At 35.9% G+C, this 21,466-nt stretch overlaps 1 protein-coding gene across 2 annotated transcripts in view; it reads right to left on the bottom strand.

Annotated features, from left to right (window-relative positions):
• The window catches only part of ARHGAP15 (Rho GTPase activating protein 15), a 653,013-nt gene that overhangs the window by 194,057 nt on the left and 437,490 nt on the right, over positions 1-21,466 (bottom strand). For both annotated transcript variants that reach the window (XM_037850077.1, XM_037850078.1), the window contains exon 11: positions 6,239-6,316. In XM_037850077.1, coding sequence (XP_037706005.1) covers positions 6,239-6,316 — 78 coding nt within the window. The remainder of the gene's footprint in view (positions 1-6,238; positions 6,317-21,466) is intronic.

The following is a 21,466-nucleotide window of genomic DNA, read 5'->3' as shown; positions in this document are numbered from 1 at the left end:
GGGGACCAGGGCTGCAAAGCAGAGTTAGAAGAGAAATAAGCTCAGTGTGTTTTCCCACTAAGCTTTAATAACTACCCATTAATTTTGATGGTGATGATTATGATTTGTGATGGTGATGATGGGTTTTCATAAGCATCTTAGAGTGTTTTCTTGGGGATTGGCATTTGTATTACTCTGAGTTAATTAATTTCTGGACCCAGTGGCCAACTCTATGTGGAAAAGCCACAACTGAATTGGACCTAAAATTTCAGATTTCACTCACCCTCTCAAACGAACATGAGGCTATTCTTTTGCAATTTGGAACCCCTAAAAGCCTATTGACAATATGAGACTAAATTTCAGTTTTGAGTCCAGAAATCCAGAAGCCCCTATGAATTTAGCTAGTAATGAGAGAAACTTTGGGATAGCAAAGAGTCTCCAAAGTTATCCTATATATTTTTTGGTTTTCCTGGAAAGAGTATCTTACTGTTATAAAAGAAAACTCAATTATTTGGAAGGCAAAAAGCATATTTTAATGTTAATATTTGCTATCTTATTACTAAGAACTAAGTAATATTGATCTGGTTTCATCAAACTGTTTGCCATCTTAATTAAAGTTAATACTAATTATGAATTGATTTGTTTAGAATTTTTAAATTTCTTACATTTTTATTATTGTCCTACTTGTTAAATGAAGAATGTGAGATTCCAATGGGTTAAAATAGTTTCCATTAGACTCACAAATAACTTACATCAAGATTAGGAGTCAGATCCTCTGATTATTATCCAGTGCTCTTTCCCCATTAGATGGTCTTTGGCTTTAGTTTTTTTCACGATATTGTTAAGACAGCTCCTTGTTTCTTGGTATGTAATGAATTATAAAATATAACGTAAAATAAATGTATGGTATAATTTTGCTTTAAAATAAAGAGCCAGAATTTGTGTACTTTAGAGATTGAAAGATTCATGCATTTGATAGCATATATTATGTAAAACTAGAAATTATATAAATACATATGCATGTGAAGAACTTATTTGTATGACCCCTGAGTTCAGCATTACTTACTAACAACAACACACTTTCTTAAGCAGCTAGAAAGCAATAGAAGTTTTGTCATCAACAGTCTTTGTGCTCCCAGGCTCAATGTAGCTGAAAAATGAGGTCTAAGAAAATTTCCAAAGCCCTGAACAATGTTAGAGTCTGGCCCTTGTATGATCAAGTGATCTTTTCAGCTTTAATGGGAAAAATAAATCATTGTTAAAAGATAGTCTTGTCACATGGAAGCCCAAAAGTTGCAATATCAATGATTTGACTTACTAAAAAATCACCCCGTGGAACAGGATAAAGCAAATAACCCAACTTGTTTTGTTGTTGCCACAGATGGCGATGAGAGTGAAGTAAACTTAAGGAAATACGTTGTTTTAAAAACAATAAGAGAGCAATATAAACTCACTTAATGGAAAAATGAATGGACTTGATACAAGGGCCGTTTTATAAGAATGGAACTAAAAGTTTTGAAATCCTTTTCCAGGTCTTTTTCTGTTTCACCCAATTGCTTATTTCATGATGAAACTGCCAATTTTTCACATTCTTTCTCACTCTCCTCTTCTTTTATTCAATATTTGATGCTGCAAATAATACGAACAACACAGGAACAGCTACTAAAGTTAATGTGGGACAAATCTATATAAAAGTAGTTTAGGTATAGTTGGTAACACAAACTTAAAGTTTCTTTAATAGTTTATTTCCAGTAAAGTTTATCTTTAACAGGTTCAAAATAAGCAAATCCATCTCTTTAAGACATTATCTAATTTGGGTTATTATGCCAATAGGATCTGGGTGAATAAAGATATGCAAAGTTCAAGACTGTAAATTAATGAAAGAAATTCCTCCTTAGTTTAAAACAGCACACATTGCACACACACACGTGCGTGTGCATAAACATGCTCATACACACACCCACACATCAAATTAAGATTCTTGGCTATGTAGACTATGGCATTTATATATTTTCTTCCCCTGTGTGTGAAAAAGTGAAGGAGTGTGTCCCTAAGGGTCTTCCTTTAAAACTTATTTCTATATAGGGAAAACTTGTTTGAAATTCTGGTAAGTAGTTCCCTCAAGTTCAGGAAAAGAGTGAGGATGAATATTCGTTACTTTGTACTAAGAAACACCAGTCTGGAAAATTCCTAGTCAGATCTTATGCTCCATACCTCTCCCATTGGCTTTAAGTTTGGGAAGCTGCACATAGCTGGTATTTTCCAAAAAGAATGCCAGTTTTTCTTATCTCTTTTTCTGATGGGTGAAAGAGGATGACTAAGTAATACCAAAGAGATTCTGAATTGAAAGTGGAATTTGGAAAATGACCCTAGATTGGAAGCTCAAATACAACTGTTGATGTGGGGAAAAGAGGGAATTCAATCTAGGGGGATTTTGAAGACCTGTGGTCAAAAGTTCTCAAGATAGTCACCCAGCATACTCCATGCTGACGTCTGTCCTTTGCAAAAGCACCCCCCACTCCCATAAGAAAATCATCAGGAGGTCACAGATCATTCTGAAGAATCAGCACAGTGTCACAAGCTGATGACAGGGTGACATCTAAGGTCATGGACCAGTTTTCTTTGGGGGATGCCCTCATGGAGCAGAAAAGTTGCATCAGCAAAATGCCACTGAAAGCTGTCACTAAGTTCAACAAACAAGGCAGTGCATTGCTCACTAATGCACGAACAGGCCAGTCAATCGAGACACCTCAATGCCTTTCTCAAAGGCTGCAACAGAATATTGTGTTAAAGTATTTCTTGGTCCAAACATAGATATATAAAGCCCTACAGAGAATGGCAGTGCCAGGCTTCTTCGTAACTGTGATGTTTGGCATTTCCCCAGACATCTCTTCCTTAGCCAAACTCCTATGGCAGTGTTTCTCACTTACCAGTACTGAGAAGCAGAGTGTAAACAGAAAGTCAAGAACAAGTGTGTACAGCATGAAAAGATTGGTCTCCACTTTTATAAGGAGGTAATCAACAATTAATGAATGGGAAATTCAGAATCATGGCCATGGTTTGCAGCATAGGCTCTGGGTCAGAGACAGGGGATTTAGTCCCAGTTCCCCCCACCCCCATACTTGTTGCATGACCTTGAGACATTATTTAACCTCTGTGCTTCACCGTTTCCTCATCTTTAAAATGGGAATAATAATAGTACCTACTTTATGGATGGTAGAAAGAATATAATTAAATGATGTAAGTAAAGCACTGGCATATATAAAGAATGAACATGTCAGTTACTTTCATAATAATTATTCTTATAATCATCATTACTGTTTATAATTAGGAGATGTTTTGAAAAAGTGATCACTCTGAATTCAACCTGTATGTCATCTGATATGGAAGGATACTAAGGGTATCTAACACCTACTGATTTAGTGACCAAACAGAAAACCAAAACAAATCTACTCATTCAACTGATATATTTAGAATTGTTGATAATTTTGGCAGTCAAGAAAGTTACTGAAACACATAAACTGCAACTGAACTATTCTTAAAAATTCTCCAAATCAGTTTTCTTTGTCCAGTCTAATGATGGCTATGGCTTATTTGTATAAAAAAAAGTAGGATCTTTTAAAAAAGAAACATTGAGCAAGGTGAACAATGGGGAAATACTAGGTGTTAATACAAAGAGGGGACTCCCAAAATCATTTATGTTCCATTTTAGAATACAATTATGAATTCCTCTCATTTGCATTTCACTTTATGCTTTTCAAGGAATTATCTCTTGCAATGCCACTTTATCTCACTTCATGCACACACGCACACACACTCACACACAGGTGAGGCCACACTCAGCCTCTCTGTATAGCACTGATTCTCAACTAGGTCAGCTCTCCTGACAGATACTGGATAGGTGGAGGGGAAGGTGCAACATTAGCAATAAGATTATGGGTACAGGCCGGAAAAGTCATTCAAAGGATAGTCTGATCAGCAAAATTTGAGAGGGGCTAGTAAATGCATTTCTATTATCATCTAATTAAAAATCTACACAAAACAATGTCACTAATATCAAAGGTCCTAATGCAGCATAATTTGTGTTGAGTACGTTCCATTCTGACAGTGCTATAAACCAGGAGACAGTTTACTGACAATTCTGTGCTACTAGATATCAACTCAGGCCTCTGTCCAGCTTTACACTGTCAACTTTCATGGAAACACGAGCAGTTACATAGCCTCAGAGGATGTTGAAGTTTGGATTGCAAAAGACGAGATGGACAGATTTCATATTTTCATTGCAGATTTTTTTTTTGCCTTTTCAAACTGCTGAGCATAATTTTTTTTTTTTTTTTTCAGGCAGGAAATGCAACTAGTGTTTGTTTCTAGCATGGCTTCTGTTTTGAGATTTCTTTTTTGTAGAAGAAATGTGTTGCCCAGCTGTCTAGAATCCCAATCAGGATATGGTTTCCACACAAAATATATTACAAGAATGATTTTAGCTGGTTATAAACAGGAATGAAAATGAGTCTGGGGCTGTTCTTTCCAATTTTTACTCACAGAAGGGGGACTCTGTTTCAGTCAAATGGGACCAATATTAAAAAAAAATGAGTAAAGTTTAGTTCTCTGTTTGGCCTGGGAAGGAAAGTAATCGTAAAAGGCAAAGGCATGGATTAGTGAGAAGCAGAGCTATGGAGATTCTCAGTTCTAGAGATTCTCAGAAACAAGAATCATGTAGCCACTGGCTAGAAGTACTGGAGTCCTGACTTAAAAGAGTGGCTCAACCCAAGTTGAACTGCTGGAGATTTTAATGCTTCCTAATACTAACACTTCTCCCATGTGCTGCACACACACAGAGACTCACACACATTATTCAACATTAATTGAGAACTCCCTGTAAGGAGGCCCCAGGGTTATTGCTCAGTAAGATCTAAGGTTGATTCATTGTCCTCGCTTTCTAGGTGTATACAGTCTTGTGAAGGAGACAAATGTCTCAACCAGTGTCCTAGTTTCCATTCAAAGGCTTTCAAATTTTAATGTGTAATGATTTGAAGGCATTCACATTTTAAATGAACATTTAATAATATTCTCTCCAAAAGATGGCATTGAATCTATGGGTCTTACAATAGATGGAATTTTGGAAGTCACATGAAATTCAGTACTATATGTATGTACTACTGTAAATTTAACTACTCAGTTTAATGGAGACACAGAGAAGGAATTTCTGCCTATAGGAATGTAGCGGGCTTCCTGGAGGAAAAATACATATAATCTGGATTTTGGAAAAAAAGCAGAAAACTACCAGGCAGAAAAGCTTGTGTAGGTGAGGTGGGAAGGACAAGATAAGAGGACGTTCAAAGTAGAGGGAAGACTGTTTAAAAGCATTAAAAAAATACAGCAGTACGGAAAGATGGGGGTACTGTTCAGGAAAGTATTGTGAAGGAAATTCAGAGGCTTGAAAGATAGCTGGAAGTTAGGTGGGAGGTCAGATCATGAAGACTTTGTGCAAGTTCTCCTGAGAGTAATGAGACATCATTGACTGCTTTTAAGTAAAGGAAAACCAACTTGTATTGAACAATTACCACGACTCTGTCACGATACTAGGGGAATGTCTCATATGGTATCTCATTTAATTTTCACACATGTTTTCAAGGCATTTCACCTAACCCCCTGTTTTTACTAGTAAAGAACAGAGGCACAGGGAGGTTAACTAAGATGCCAAGGACACAAGGAATTAGAGTCTGGGTTCTACCTGGTTTGTCTGATTGTAAAACCTATGAGCTATCTGTAGCATCACCTTAAGATGTTTTAGTCTTGCTTTTCTTCAACATTGCCTAATTTTTAATTCCTTTCTTTACCTATTACATATTTTTCTAATCACTGTGACTATGACTCTTACGTTTCTTTCAGTCATTTATTCATTCATTCATCAACAAATATTAAGTGCCTATTATATTCCATTAACATTTTTCAGAACTTGTTTATTTTTCCTTTTTTTATTATTTTATTTTTCACTTTCCCATTTTTAGTTTGCCATGTTCCACTCATTCTTCATTTCACATAATCTATTATTTGGTCCTTCTCTCTATTCCATTTGTCTCCAGGTAAACTGGTTATCTGCTACTTCTCTGGGGATAATATTTTTATTTTTCAACTTTCTCTTCCCCCTTCAAAGTTTTTGTCATTATATATTCACAGAATATATAGCACAGAGTCTGAAATATCATTAGACATGAAACTACTGAGAAAAAATTGTTGAAGTGAAGAAATCACTTACCTTGGTTGACGATAAATCTTAATTTCTGTATTGTTGCCAGATTGCCACTGACTCGATATATTCCATCAACATCTAGACCTGAAAATCAAAGGACATGCTTTATATTAGCTCATATAAGAATTGAGATGGTAAAAGAACAAAAAAATAATGAATTTGGGGAGGAAGACAGTAGTAAATCACCATCAAATATCTCTTCCCCACAGAGAAAACAAACAAGTTTCTATGTCCCCAAGCCATCTAAAAAATTTAATCCTAATAAACAAATCATGAAAGTCAGTGAACATTAATCATGAAAAATTTGAGTCTAGTGGAATCATAAAAGAGGAAAAGCTAAGATTTAAACTTGGGGAAATAAAAGAATGCATTGCTCTTTTTCGAAAACCTAAAATAACCCAAGGGGTTTGTGAAGTCCTTCCTTCTTTCCTTCCCCCTTCCTTTCTCCTTTCTTTCTTTCCTGCTTCCCTCTCCCCTCTCTTCTCTCCCTCCCATTCTTATTCTTATTCTTTATTCTTATTCTTATTCTTATTCATATTCTTTATTCTTATTCTTATTATTCTTATTCTCTCCTCTCCTCGTACCTTCTCTCTTTCCTGTGCCTACTATAGCATAACATATATTGATAAGATTATTTAGAACTACAGAGTAAGAATCCTTGTCCAGATGTGGACATCCTCCTGCCTATAACAGGCAATAGTGTGCTCCACTATGAAGGGATAAATAAAAAGAAATCTTTGACAAAACAATGAGATTAGTTTCATATTATTTTAGGACCAGTCACCTATAATTCAAAATAACGTTATTCTTGGCAGTGGATTTGGATCATCAACCACTTGTTTTCCACACAACTATTTATGGCACCTGGTTATTTCCATGAATAAGCTACCAAGGGGTTGAAGAAATTAGGAAATGAGAAGAGAAACACTATTTGAATACTATTATTGCCCCTAAGAAATGATGGAAACACAATTTTAATGCCATGAGTGTATATTCACTGCTGCATCTGGGCCCTTGGAGGGACTGGGCTGAGATGACCAGTCCTTGCAGAGGTCACTATCTCAGTAGCTTATCCTGGGAGGTAGAACAGCAGCACGGCTTATCACGGCAATTCTCAATAGCATTAAATAAATTGGCAGAAATTATTGCTGTGGTATAACAGAATAATGACTTCACAGAGCTCATTCCTGACATGAAATGAGCTTCTTTATTGCTTCACCATATCCATGTTCATACATACTTTATAATAAGGACATTTCTGCCATTGTGCAATATTTTCCATCAATAAGTAGGGTAGGATAACACAACCTGTAACACTAAATCAATGGCAGGATTCAGAACAATCATTAGCTACTGCTTTTACTCTTCCTTGTAATAAACCACAGAATAACTTGGGATAATATCATAAACATGGAATAGATATTAGCAAATGTATTTATTGATGTGAATTTTGTAGTTCTAGAATAATCTAATAATCAATCGCTGATACTCTTCCTCCCTAAAAACTATGAATTTGTGAGGAATTGGGTAAGGATGGACCTCCTATTACCAAGTGGGGAAAGTGTCTAAAAAATATACATTCATAATATCAAATGCATTCTTCCTTCCACTTGCATGAAACAGCACCATTAATCTAAGGGTATTTCAGTTTAAGTACAATGTGCATTTGTCAGCACATACATGATGATCATCCTAACTAAGAATTTTCTAATATTTGATTCCTAGTTTTAGTATTGGTCCAAGGTGGTCTTCAGTTTATGTACATATATCTAGAACCTTAAAAGTTTATTTTATTAATAATTTACTATTTTATTTCTTAGTCATAAGAGTGTTGGTACTTAGCTTTAACCTATGGAAATATAGATAATGTGATTACTTTAAAAAATATATTAAAGTTTATACATTCAAGTATGTGTGATCCCTTTCAAAGTTTTCCACCTTGGGAGAGTATTTAAATTTTCTGAATATGTGGCTGTTCTAGTTTGCTAATGCTGCCGGAATGCAAAACACCAGAAATGGATTGCCTTTTATAAAGGAGGTTTATTTGGTTACAAAGTTACAGTCTTAAGGCCATAAAGTGTCCAAGGTAACACATCAACAATCGGGTACCTTCACTGGAGGATGGCCAATGGTTTCTGGAAAACCTCTGTTAGCTGGGAAGGCACGTGGCTGGCGTCTGCTCCAAAGTTATGGTTTTGAAATGGCTTTCTCCCAGGATGTTCCTCTCTAGGCTGCAGTTCTTCAAAAATGTCACTCTTAGTTGCTCTTGGGGTGTTTATCCTCTCTCAGCTTCTCTGGAGCAAGAGTCTGCTTTCAATGGCCATCTTCAAACTGTCTCTCATCTGCAGCTCTTCTCTCAGCTTCTGTGCATTCTTCAAAGTGTCTCTCATGGCTGTAGCAAGCCTGCTCCTTCTGTCTGAGCTTATATAGTGTTCTGGTAAATTAATCAAGGCCCATGCTGAATGGGCAGGGCCACACCTCCATGGAAACTATCCAGAGCCATCACCCACAGTTGGGTGGGTCACATCTCCATGGAAACAACATTATCCAAATGTTCCAGTTTAATCCCTACTAATATGTCTGCCCCCACAAGACTGCATCAAAGAACATGACTTTTTCTGGGGGATATAATATATACAAACCGATACAGTGGCCACTAAGGAAAATATTTTAGAACTATGCTCTTAAAATCACTTTCAGTGGCTTAGTGTATCTATAGAAAAATGTCCATAATGGCAAATTTTGGGCCTTTGGGGATGGTTTTGGATTTTGAAAGTAGTTAAAGGGGTCATTAGGAATCATGAGTGGTGAATAATGCCATTTTATTTGCCACCACAAACAAACAAGCCAGCAAATAAATATAGTATGACAAAATGAAAATGGCCCTGATTCCTTCTCTGAAGGAATTCAGAGAAGAGTAGTTCAGACATTAGAAACATTAGTAGATGTGGGTCTATGTCCCCCAAATGATAAATCCTAATATGTTTATTAAAGAATCAGTCAAATTAGCTTGATTGTTAAAGATGATTAAAGATGAAATGTCAATTAACATCTATTACAAAGAAAATGAGAAATTTATCTTATGTTTCTTTTTTAAAAATAATTTTTGTTTTGCTAACAAGTTGGGCCATTATCAGAGGTCAATTATACACATAATTATTTGAATTGCAACAAATTTTTATTGTAAACACAAGATCAATCTTAAACCTCCCCTTAAAATACATAGGCCTTTGTACAAGGTATAAAATCTATTTTGAAGCCGAGACTTCCTTTTCTAATATTATTTTTTATGCTATTGAAATGCATTTGTTGTCTAGAGTTGTAAACTGAATTTCAACTACTGAAATCCCCCAGTATCTAAACCTTTTCTTTTGGGATAATAAATAAGTAGAAAATAAATGTTAGAACTTCAGTAATCAAAAACATTTGAAAGGGCAATATGGGTTGGATATATTACACACGAACAATCAGAAAGCACTCTACAGTTTAAACAAAGCAGCCTCATCCAAAATTAATAACCCAACTTTCTTTTGGGGTAAAAGTCGGGAGGGCTGGTGATGGATGGACACAGAGGGGGTAACTCAGACCTGGGCCACCACTGTATTTGCAGAACTGAGTCACAGCAGAGAAACTGCTTTGTGGCTTAACAGAGAAACAAGAAAGTAAGAGAGAGTAAAGCAAAACATAATAGATGCAATTTGAATCTAACTTGACAACACTTGCAAGCCTTTTAGATTTAGCAATATCAACACCATATATCTTGTGGTTGATAACAGTCTTTGATGGTAGCAGTAGTGGCTCATGCTTTGAATGTGTCATGCTCACCGCTATCATACTTTTTAAATTATATAAATAAAGTGAAAATGACAAAGTACATATTTAAAAAGAGGGTATTACATCTTGCAAAATAATCTGGAACATATCATGAATTTTAGCAGTTTTAAATTATATAGGTAGAGTCTTGAGGTTGATTAGCTTTTCCCCGGATGGCGCAGAGACTGGCAAACCAAAAGCACTGGGATTATTACCCAACTTACAATTATTCACGTGCCATCCTCATTTGGTTCCAAGAACTTTGAAAGTTACGCCAAACCAATGTAAATTGGTGGATTTGGACATCCTTTTCAAGACCACATTATCCTTGTTGGACTGGAAACTACTTATTTTGGAAATATAATTAGACCTCGCGTGATTTTTAAATGAACAATGTCTTCAAGGCACCCATGATGTGCTTCGGTGAAGTTTGGGGAAAAATCACTTTGAGAGGTACCTCTTTCAAGAAAATAACATGACTGAATACTGCCAGGAATTTTGCCTGTTAGGCTAAAAATACTTTGAGAACATGATGAAACTAAGTCACTTTACTTTTTTTTTTTTTTTTTATCAGACTGGCATTAACAGCAGTAAAGAACAATTTTCTGAAGAAATCCACATTCACTGAAATGTTGTTTATTTGTTCATCAGCTGATGTTCTTACATTTCAAAATCATGTTTATCATTAGCAGAAATCACTGGACTTTGCTGCAGAGGATTTTTAAAGTCTCCTGCTCCCCCACCCACCGCCGACCCCGCTCCCACCCAACTCCTTTTCTTCTGAAGAAGCTTAGAATAGGATAGACATTCAATTAGGAGTTATTAGATCAAGTGGTGGTCTAAGCCCAGTGGAAAGAATGCAGCTGTCATAAATAATTCCCACCATAAATCTTAGACACTTTCCAAAAAGAAATCTAAGAGACCAGCACTGTGTCCAGAGTTGACTGGTTTATCTGCCAAAATATGGGCAGTGTTTAACAATACAGATGAGCCTGTTAAAAATAGTTCCAAACTGTGGATTAGGTAGCATTCTTGGTAGCCCACATGATGGACAAACCACAAAGGATGTGGTGTTTCTGCCTGTTTGAGAGGTGTGCCCAAAAAGCTCGCTGTTTTTCTGAAACATAACAAAATGCATCCGAACCTCTGGAGTCTGCAAATGTGGGCCGGGAATTTTGAAAAAAAACAGTCGCTCTCCTGAGATTTATGGTGCCTCCTAATTCCTAGGAGGCCGGAGCTACCGCAACAAGTCATTCTCGCAATAGTCTGGACTTCTGGCTTCTCCCCCAGGCAAGAATCATTGAGCAAGGGAACACCCAGACTGCCCCCAGAGCCTGCTGTCCATTTCTTTCTCAGTCCTTCAGAAGGTCCTGCCTGGGTTTAGAGCCAAATATGAAGGGAGGTTTTTGTACCATTCAGACCTATTTCTCTTCATCTAAATTGAAGTGAATGTTTCCAAATTTCTCTTGCCAACTTATCTGTTCACACAGTTTAAATTCAATGATTCAGAGTACAGCATATAATTTAAAGCTGTTTCAATATTTAATCTTTATGCCATCTCAATGCCTGGTATTTATATTTTATCTATGTGCCTACTTTATTTAATTATCGCTAATTTCTTATGAGATACCTATCCTTCAAGAATAATCGCCTTAGGAAGTAGTCGACACCTTCTGATTGTCAAACAAAAATGACTTTATTCACTATAATTACCAAATGACTTTATAATAACCATTTTAAATGGATGTTGTTTACTGTAGAGGTAATATAGTTCCATGGTAAAAACAAAAAGTATAACCATATAGATGAATATATGATGGAAACTAGTATTTGTCCATCCTGCTTTCCAAAGACAGTCACTGTATTTTTTGTTCACAACTCATTGTATGTTAATGTGCCATATTTCTTTTCATTAATTTATTAACTTTAAACGGTATTTACTGACTTCCTATGAGGAAAGAAAAAGAGCTTAGTGCATTCCTAGGACTTATATCCTTTTTTGTCTTTGTTATTATTAGTTAACATTTCTACTTCTGTGCTTTAAACAAATAAGGAAATCAGTGCATTGACCCTTCTGTCCTCTCCCTCACCTCTTCCCAATTTTATTCTTTATATTATTATTCTTTATATCCTCAAAGTTTGTAACATTTCATTTTGTTTGTTAAAATTATTTGCCACTTACATATGGCTCAATGTTAGTCACAACTAAAAAAATAATGGGATTACTTTCATCACTAAAATTTTAATTCACAATGGAGAACTCCCCAAAGTCAAGGTCTAATGGGACCATTTTGTTTTTTTCTAGTTGCTTTATTTCCTCTAAATTGGAGTTGCCCATTAGAACTTTCTACAAAGATGGAAATATTCTATAACTTTATATAGCCACTGGCCATAGAGAGTGGGCTATTGAGCACTTGAAATGTGACTGATGCAAGTGTGGAAATGAATTTTTAATTTTAATTTTTAATAATTTAAATAGCCAAATGTGCTTGTGACTACCACATTAGACTCTGTAACTCCTAAGTCAGAGTCAATTGTTACTCTTCTCTTGATTTATATCTGTTCTTTTTTCTTGGATTTATTTTTCTTTTATGTGAAGCAACATTTTAAGAAACAGTTTTTCCTGAAACAATGTAATTGATACATTTTCTTATTCCATCTCAATGACATCATAATTGACTGATAATTTGAATAGTTAATTTCACTTTCAAAATATTTTACTCTTCTAACTTTGAAAATACTGCTCCATCGTTTTTTAGCATCCCTGCCGCGAACTCTGATGTCAAATAGATTCTTGGTGTTTTGTAGGTAAGTGACTTTTTCTCTAACCTCATTCTCTATCTGTTTCCTTCTCAGATACTAGCGTCCTTTCATCTTTCCTTACAGAACTTGTTCTTAGGCTCAAGCATCTGCTGCACATGCTTAGTTTGTACAGGATAAAAGGAGAAGGTGCCAGCTCTCTCTGCTCTTAGATCTGACTATTCAGTGAATTACTTTATTTATTGCCCCCTTGCTAAATTCTATGCTTTTTATTTGTTGTCTCCAAGTTTGAATATTCTCTTGGATATCCCTGGAAAAAATTGTGCCTAATTATGGTGTCTGGGAATGGTGTCTCTTCTGCCCTAATTTTTCCATTTGTTTAAGCCCATCTGCTTTCTGTTGTACTGGAATTTCTATTTCTGTTCACTGGTGGCACCTTTTCTGTTTTCAAGCATCATTATGGGTTTTTTTTTTTTTTTTAAACATATCTTTTCTATTATTTCACTTGGATCGTTTGAGGAAGGGGAATCAGACATGTCTTCTCAGCCTGTAAACTTGAATGGGAGGCCTGCATTGTTTTCCGTAAAGATAGAATTTTTAATGTTGAAAACAACAGTTTCATTAGGTTTTGTAGATAGTGTTGTACAATAATTTTTGTATAGAGTATATGTGACTAGGGATTAAATTATGAACATCGAAAACACTCATTATGTAGCTTCAAATCTAACAATGGGAGAATATGTTAATACAGCGTCCAATTTCACTATATCTTTCATTTCCTTTTATTTTTCTCACTACTGTCCTTTTCTGTATTTAAAGCAGTTTCTATTTTCATTTAAGCTTTTCCAATGTAATCTTTATCACTGAGATTGTTTTGTTTTTCCCTTTCAGTTCTTTCTTGAGCTCTTTCTGTTCATTTTCAACTCACGATATGTTGTCCTATCTTCCTTATATCTCAGCTATGAATTCTTATTTTCTAGAGGCAATTGTTGCAATAGTTTTTTTTTTTTTTCCTTTTGATGTCACAGCAAAGCATTTCTCCGCAATTTTTCCTTCTCTTCTTTGTTTCTTTTGTTTTTAGGGTCCTTGTATAGATTTCATTGGTTCATTTATGACTACTCATTTCTGATGGAGGTGGGATTTTCATCTACCAGCTTTATGGAAGAGATTCATATGGACAGGAAGAATTTTGTCACTCTAAGATATGGAAAAGATACATATTTATTATTAAATTTTTTAAAAAGTTATACTGAAAAGAGATAATTAAGAGACATAGGCCTTAGAATTTCATTTTCCCAAGAAAACTGGCTTAGAACCTGTGATACTAATAAATGAGCCATTGTTTCATATTGTTCAAACAGCCAGCATTCTAGACAGGGAACAATTCCAGATTTAAATTAAATCCCTAAAGCTGAAAGAGCACACGATTAAGCAAACAACATTATGAAACTAAGGAAAAGGTTGTATCAAACCCAGAGTCTTGTATCAAAAGGAAGGATACTTGTTTATCTTCAAAGACTTGACATTGAACACTTGGGTGATTAGGCTCATTATCAAATGTTATCCCCCCACCCCTGCAATGGATTCAAGGTGTTATACCTGGAAATACGATTGTTAAGGGTCCTTGCCAAAGGCATGTGTTTATTTATTTGGGTCATATTTGCTGTTCTGCTCAGTCCCGGCATCTTAACCAGTTTTGCCCTGTTTGGGTACCTGGAAAGACAGTTACTGATATTGTTCCAAACTAAAAATTAGGAGAAGGACAAAATATTCTGAGTGATACATGATTTGTATTCTTAGAGGTTCTGTATTGTAGCACTTACAACTTGAAAAGATCTCCCACACTGGTTTTTGTGGAGTGTGTGTGTGTGTTTGCGTGGTGGAAGGGATTTGCTCCTTACCTTTTACTATTATTGGGCACTCTCACATAGAGTTACAGGTTATAAGAAATCTTGGAAAATCATTTGTTACATTACTTCCCTATTTTCCCATCTCTCCAGTTCTTTTTGAGTAAGATAGCTGATACTTTAATAAGTAGAGGAGAATCACATTGAATTCTTTAAATGTTACCAGGAAAACAAAAGCCATCCCAACTCAATGTGCATTCAATAATAAACCACTGTCACTTCTCATTATTAGAATTTTCCTTATAATTATATTTAGTTCTTGCTACAAGATTTCACAAATTTTCTCATAATTGGAGAGGCTTATCCATACCACTACAGTCCAGAAATGTTTTTAGAAGTGTATATAGTGTATAAAAAGTTCTGTGAAAACTCACACCAGTATAGAGGACTCATTCGTGATTTCCATTTGCTATGATTCTTTTTATGTATCAGGCTTCCTTTTGCATATGACCTCCATACATTTAATTCAAATCACATTCTATTCAGATTTGCTAGTGGGCAACTGCCTTTAGAATTCTGCCTTTTAACTTAGAGATTACTAATTGATAGGTGAATCAGGGAAAAGAAAAGGGAAAAAAGTTCTAACATGGCTGATGTGTTCTAAATTGAGGCTGTTTGTATACCATCTTTAATAGCCGGGTAAAATAGAATGATACTTAAAAGGATGGAGTCCTACGTTGGCTTCTCATTTCTTACACGATTCTTATATACTTCTGCTAAACTCAGCTAAGAATTTGAGGTCTAACTGAATGAAGTCTGCAGGATGGTGGCCATAAGTATGATTTAAAGACTTATACAAGTCTTAGGATCATTCTGGAAGTATTTCAAAATCTCAAGAATCTCCGAGAGATCTTGAGTTTGTCTGTGAAATTGCTCTAACAGGAACCTAGTATCCTTGGCCTTATAAGTCCAAAGATGATCAACTGAAATGCTTTCTAGAGAGTGGGAAACAAAGTACCTGAAAATAGACCTTTACAAATTCTCTTATATGTTTCATAATATTCAAAAAGAATTCAGTCTTGAGGATCAATATTGCTAATGTGTCTGGTTATCATTAAGTGAGAGCTCTTGTCTTAAAGGAAAACTTCATGTATCTGGAAGATATTGAAGCTGGAGGCTGTATTCGGTTCATCTCATATGATTCTCTGAGTTTCTTTTATGTTTGCGTTCCATTGTTATTTTATGCTATAATCATGCTGATGTAAATAAATCATTGTTTTGGTATTGTGACTTGCTCAGTGTGCTGACTAAAAATAAATAGGAATAAGAAGAATAAACAGTCTAATTTGGTCTGCCATTATCATCCAGTAGGTTGCAAGCAAATACACCAGCAAAACTTGAGGTCCACACAGCTGTGGGATGGTCACAGCAGGTTAATGAAAGAAAACCAGCTTCTTGGAGATTCCATTCCTAAGAAAAGCTTGGAGGTCTAGGCAGGAGTAATCTGTAGGTTGTGCCCATGTTCACTTTCTTCTTTTTAAAATTTGAATAACAAAACAATTTTTTTAGGTTAAAGGCATGCAAAAGAGGCTTACCAACAGAAACAAGAAGAAAACACTGAGAAATGTCTCCTTTTTAGATGTAGTCATTTTAGTTATATAAACTCTAGCCTTTGATCCCATCATACTTGAAATACTGATTTAAAATTCATGTATTTGCTGTCATTCTTTTCAATCCCTCCACCCCTATTTTTTAAACATCTAAACAAAGTGACCTCATTGTTTTCCATTAGACTTTTTTTTTAAACATTGGCTAGGATGATTGAGATTCAGGAATGTGGGAAAATGGATTCCCAAACCACGTCCCTCCCTTTCATTCTGAACTGTAATTTTTGGCTTGGCTTGAATCACAGTCATCACATTTCAGCCTGAATCTCTCTGTAAAGTGATCTTTCTTAAACATTTCTCTCACTCATCAAGGGATCAGAAACAAAGCCGTTCTAGCCTTTCAGCAAAACACTTACAAGCAGCTTTTATGGAGAAGTCACAAGAGCTAAATTTCCTCTAAAATTGTTTGAAAAGCGAACATTTTCAGTGCCTCGTTGTCCTTTTTGTGAATCCTGTCATCTGTAGGCCATGAGCTCCAGCAGCTATTTTAATCTGTTTTTGTTTGCAATCCATTTGGTTCCTCCCAAGGAAATGCAGGTGATTCTAATTAACTTACTGCTGAAGACATAGGAAAAAAAGATCTCAATTGTATTGTACAGAATTAGACACTTAAGATCTATCTTCTACTAGTATGTAACATACTATTAATGAAATTGATCATATGAATATATTTACCACCTAATTCATTACTATTCACTTTTTTAAATCACGAGGCTCATGGCACAGGAAGAAGCCACACACATACACAAATATACAGACACAATACAGACCCGAAGAATGCTTGCCAACTTGTATTTAATAAGAGTAGCAACTTAAAAATAACATTATTTTTACTTTGTGCAACATAGTTTAATATCTGAAATAACCCTGTTCCAATAAAAACCTATTGAAACTCTGAGGCCTAACTCTGCCCTGAAGGTAAAAGTGATTAATTGAAAGATTTTGGCAGATCTTTGCTCACCACCAGGGCAGTTTAATTTAGAACACATTCGACCATTTCTCAGTGTCTCTGTGTTGGTGGAGCATAACTTTTGATCTTCTTTGGGGAGGTGCCTCTAATCCAGACCCTTCGACTAGCCACTTCCTGGAGAGTTTTGATTGCTTGCCTCCGCTAAACATTCAGGTGAGAGAGTCTTTTCCTGGCTGTTGCCTTCATTAATGCAGAATTCCAGACTCAGAGGCAAAATGTTCTACAATCAGTTTGAACACATCAGCAAAGTCCTATTTAGATGACAGACAAGATGGTGGTTTTCAGCTTCTTGATGCTCTCCTAAACTTCTGAGAACTTCGGGTACCAATAAAATCTTTCCTAGTCAAATAAAAAAATGCTCCTGAATTTGACAGTGGATGAGGCTGAAAAGTTTGAGCCTCTTCTTCTCAGGAACCATAAGTAAGATTATTGAGTGGTGGATTTTTTTTTTTTTTTTTTTTTTTTTTTGAGACTGCAGGAGAGATTGCCACATGGGTGTTATTTCTTCTCCTTATCACTAAGTTGGGACAACTGCATATTCTTCCCTTTTTGGCCAATGGACTTGAGTCCATTATGGATGCAAAGCTCTTAAGTTGGTGACCTCCAACTCTCCATTCACTTTACCACTTATTTATTAAGCACTTGACTATGAGGTGAATGCATGCCAGGCATTGGAGATACAATAATGAACAATGTGTACACAGGTCCAGATGCTATGGAGCCATAATCAATGGAGGATAGTTTGAAAATCTTACCACACTAGCTGGCATTCTAAAAATATCCTTAATGGAAAATTCTTTGCGAAATTTTTATTACATGAAGGATAAACATAGCATTGTTCTGGGGCACTAACAGTGAATTCTACATACAGAGTCATGCATTAGTGACAATGGCACCTACAATCTAATATTTTCTAACATAAACCACATCTGAGCAACACATGCAGGCTTGTAGATGACATGTGGCAGTCTTTGGAAGAAACACCACTGTGCCAGTTTGAATGTATTATGCCCCCCAAATGCCATTATCTTTGATGTAATCTTGTGTGGGCAGCCCTATCAGTTAGATTGAAATTCTTTGAGTGTTTCCATGGAGATGCACCCAACCCAACTGTGGGTGATGACTCTGATTGGATAATTTCCATGGAGGTGTTGGTTTGCCCATTGGGTAGGTCTCAATTAAATTTCTGGCACACTATATAAGATCAGACAGAAGGAGCGAGCTTGCCACAGCCAAGAGGGACATTTTGAAGAAAGCACAGGAGCTACAGATGAGAGACATTTTGAACATGGCCGTTGAAAGCAGATTGTTGCTCTGGAGAAGCTAAGAGAGGACAAATATCCCAAGTGCAACTAAGAGTGACAGTCTTGAGGAACTGCAGCCTAGAGAGGAACCTCCTGGGAGAAAGCCATTTTGAAACCAGAACTTTGGAGCAGATGCCAGCCACATGCCTTCCCAGCTAACAGAGGTTTTCTGGACGCCATTGGCCATCCTCCAGTGAAGGTACCCAATTGCTGATGTGTTACCTTGGACACTTTATGGCCTTAAGACTGTAACTGTGTAACCAAATAAACCCCTTTTATAAAAGCCAATCCATCTTTGGTGTTTTGCATTTCGGCAGCGTTAGCAACCTAGAACAACCATTATGATACATTCAAGTTTGCATTATATCCTGAAACAGATAAACATATAGATATATATTAAGGCTATGAACTGAAATGTTAATAGTGATTATCCCTATGAGGTGGGATTATAAAAATGATTCTTTTTTAACTGTTTTATGTACTTCACAGCTATTTTCAATATGTGTATATGTATATAATTTATGTTATTTATATATCTTGTGAAAAAAAATAATAATGATATATATTTTATTACCAAAATTCAGGTTATATTCCTTTGTTATGACATATACTCGTGTGCTTATGGTCCTATACGCCTCCCTTCAAAAATACTTGGGCACTGCCATAAATCTACTCAGTGTCCTTGAATGCTCTATTTTGTAACTCTGATTAGGTTGAATGATGCTTTAAAACCCATGAGATCTGAATTCAAAATCTTCCTGGTACAAATATTAGAAATCTCAACATTTAAATATTTTACAAACTTTTCTATTGGGCAAATCACACTTAAGTTTGGAGATACAAATACAAGGTCTCTGGCATAAAGCTAAAAAGACATGAACATTTTCCCTATTTAGAAGCTCCGACTCTCCTTGGACAATTTATATCATTGGTATTTGTGAATTTAGGAATGCTACAAAAAGAAATGTAAAGTTAAAGGCCAAGGGCTAATACTGAGGTTAGCTTTCTTAATTTCTATCATCATACAGTAGGTAGAAGAATTAGTCAAAGGCTAATTTTAAAAGGTTTATTTTAAAGCTTGAGCAGAGATTTTGTCCCATATATAACAGGCAACATTTTATCCCACTCAACAGTATAAGGCAGTGACCTGAAAGATTCTGCTTCTCCATTTCATTCTTGGCTGCTTGAGGACTTTTAACCATGCAGTGTGCACAACCTTGAGGTACTTAAACACTACTTGTTGACTGAAAAATAAGACATTCTAATACCAGTTGTTCCCTTCTGGATGATCATGTCACTTGTCTTCATTGAAACTCACTGAAGTGTGTTTTCCAATCTGTTGTCATGACAAGAAGGTATATTAAACTAAGAAGATATATTAAACATATTTTGATGTACATTTATATAGTATTTATTGAGTGTCTACCCATATATGTGGTGAAAAAAAATGGATTGAAAATACATTTGATGTTTTCCTTTGTATGAAATTTAAATAAAGAATGTCCTAATTTCCCAGATTTTCCCCAAGGGACAGGAGAGTTTGAGCTTTAAAAATGATATTAGAAAATTTATAATCATTAAAGCTGACTCTTGAAGTGCTGTAAAGGATAGAAACTAGGGACTTTCAATTTGAAGGTCTGGATTTTATGCCATTCTTACCTAAGATAAGTCTTAAATTAATCATAGAAGTTTATATTTATGATACATTTAAAGAAGTTTGGGGAAGATAATTCTGTCTTAAAATATTATTTCCACACTGGCTTGCCTATGTCTAAAATTCTGCAATTAGAATTTTATTCCTTTGTCTTTAATCCCAAGGAGGGATTTTCACATCAAACCTCACTCAACATGCACACTTTAGTATGAATTACTCTATTAGACCCTTTCCTGAGAGCAGACTTTAGCTAAAAGGAGGGAAAATACAATAAGATTTCACTTCTGTAGCTTGTGGGATAGGAAGGGAGGAGGGAAAGAGGCCAAGTGCAATACAGAATAGGAGAGGAACCGAAACAGGAAGTGGGTGCACCATATTGGTTTCAAACCAATCCAGAAGGGTGGATGCTATTATCCAAATGTTCGCCCCACCTGGGTTACCTGCTATTTTCAGATATACCAAGAGGCAGGGAAAAAGAGTATTTTTCCAGTATTTAAATATTTGGGGGGCACATTTTATCAGTTTGACTAACAATTTATTCTTAAACACAATTTATTCTTATCATCGAAATAACTTTCTGTCTTTAGAAAGTGTAAAATGTAATGCATTTCTTCAGGAACATCTTATGCAATGCTCTTTCTTTAAAGTAAGTATAATGGTCTAAACTAAGGTTCAAAGGTTGAGCTGATATAAACCCATATGGGGCTTGCCTCTCTAGATGGAAATGCTGTGGAGAAACACATACCCATGGTCCTCTCTTGGAATCATGAGATCTATGAAAGACTGGCAGTGTCCCTGGCCCTGGTGACTTCTCCCACCCCGTCATTCTCCTGCACTGCACTGTGTTGTGTAGACCAGTCATTCCACTGACCACACCTCATCTCTCTAGTGACCTGTCTCCTCCAGTAACTAAGGCTCATCAAGTTCTGCAGGAGTAACACTGCCCTGACCATGGCAGACTCATGAGGTCTTAAATGCTCAATCTGCTTTCAAGTTTTAAGACAAATCTTAATAGAGGACCTTATACCCAGAAAGAAATGGACTTCTCTTATTAATTCATTATAAGGACCTTAGTTATCTCAAGTTTTGAGCAAAGTGTGCTACAAGCAAAACCCCCACAGAGGAGGAGGCTACTGAGTTGGGGAACACAGCCTGCTTTCAGAGGTGCCTGGATGGCTGGCTCATTTTTTCCATTGTTTGCCTTATCAAAACCCAAAAA

This window comes from Choloepus didactylus, chromosome 9 (assembly GCF_015220235.1).
Source record: "Choloepus didactylus isolate mChoDid1 chromosome 9, mChoDid1.pri, whole genome shotgun sequence".
Taxonomy (NCBI): Eukaryota; Metazoa; Chordata; class Mammalia; order Pilosa; family Megalonychidae; genus Choloepus; species Choloepus didactylus.
Note: the sequence above shows the minus strand (reverse complement) of the source record. Positions and strands in the feature narration are given on the sequence as shown.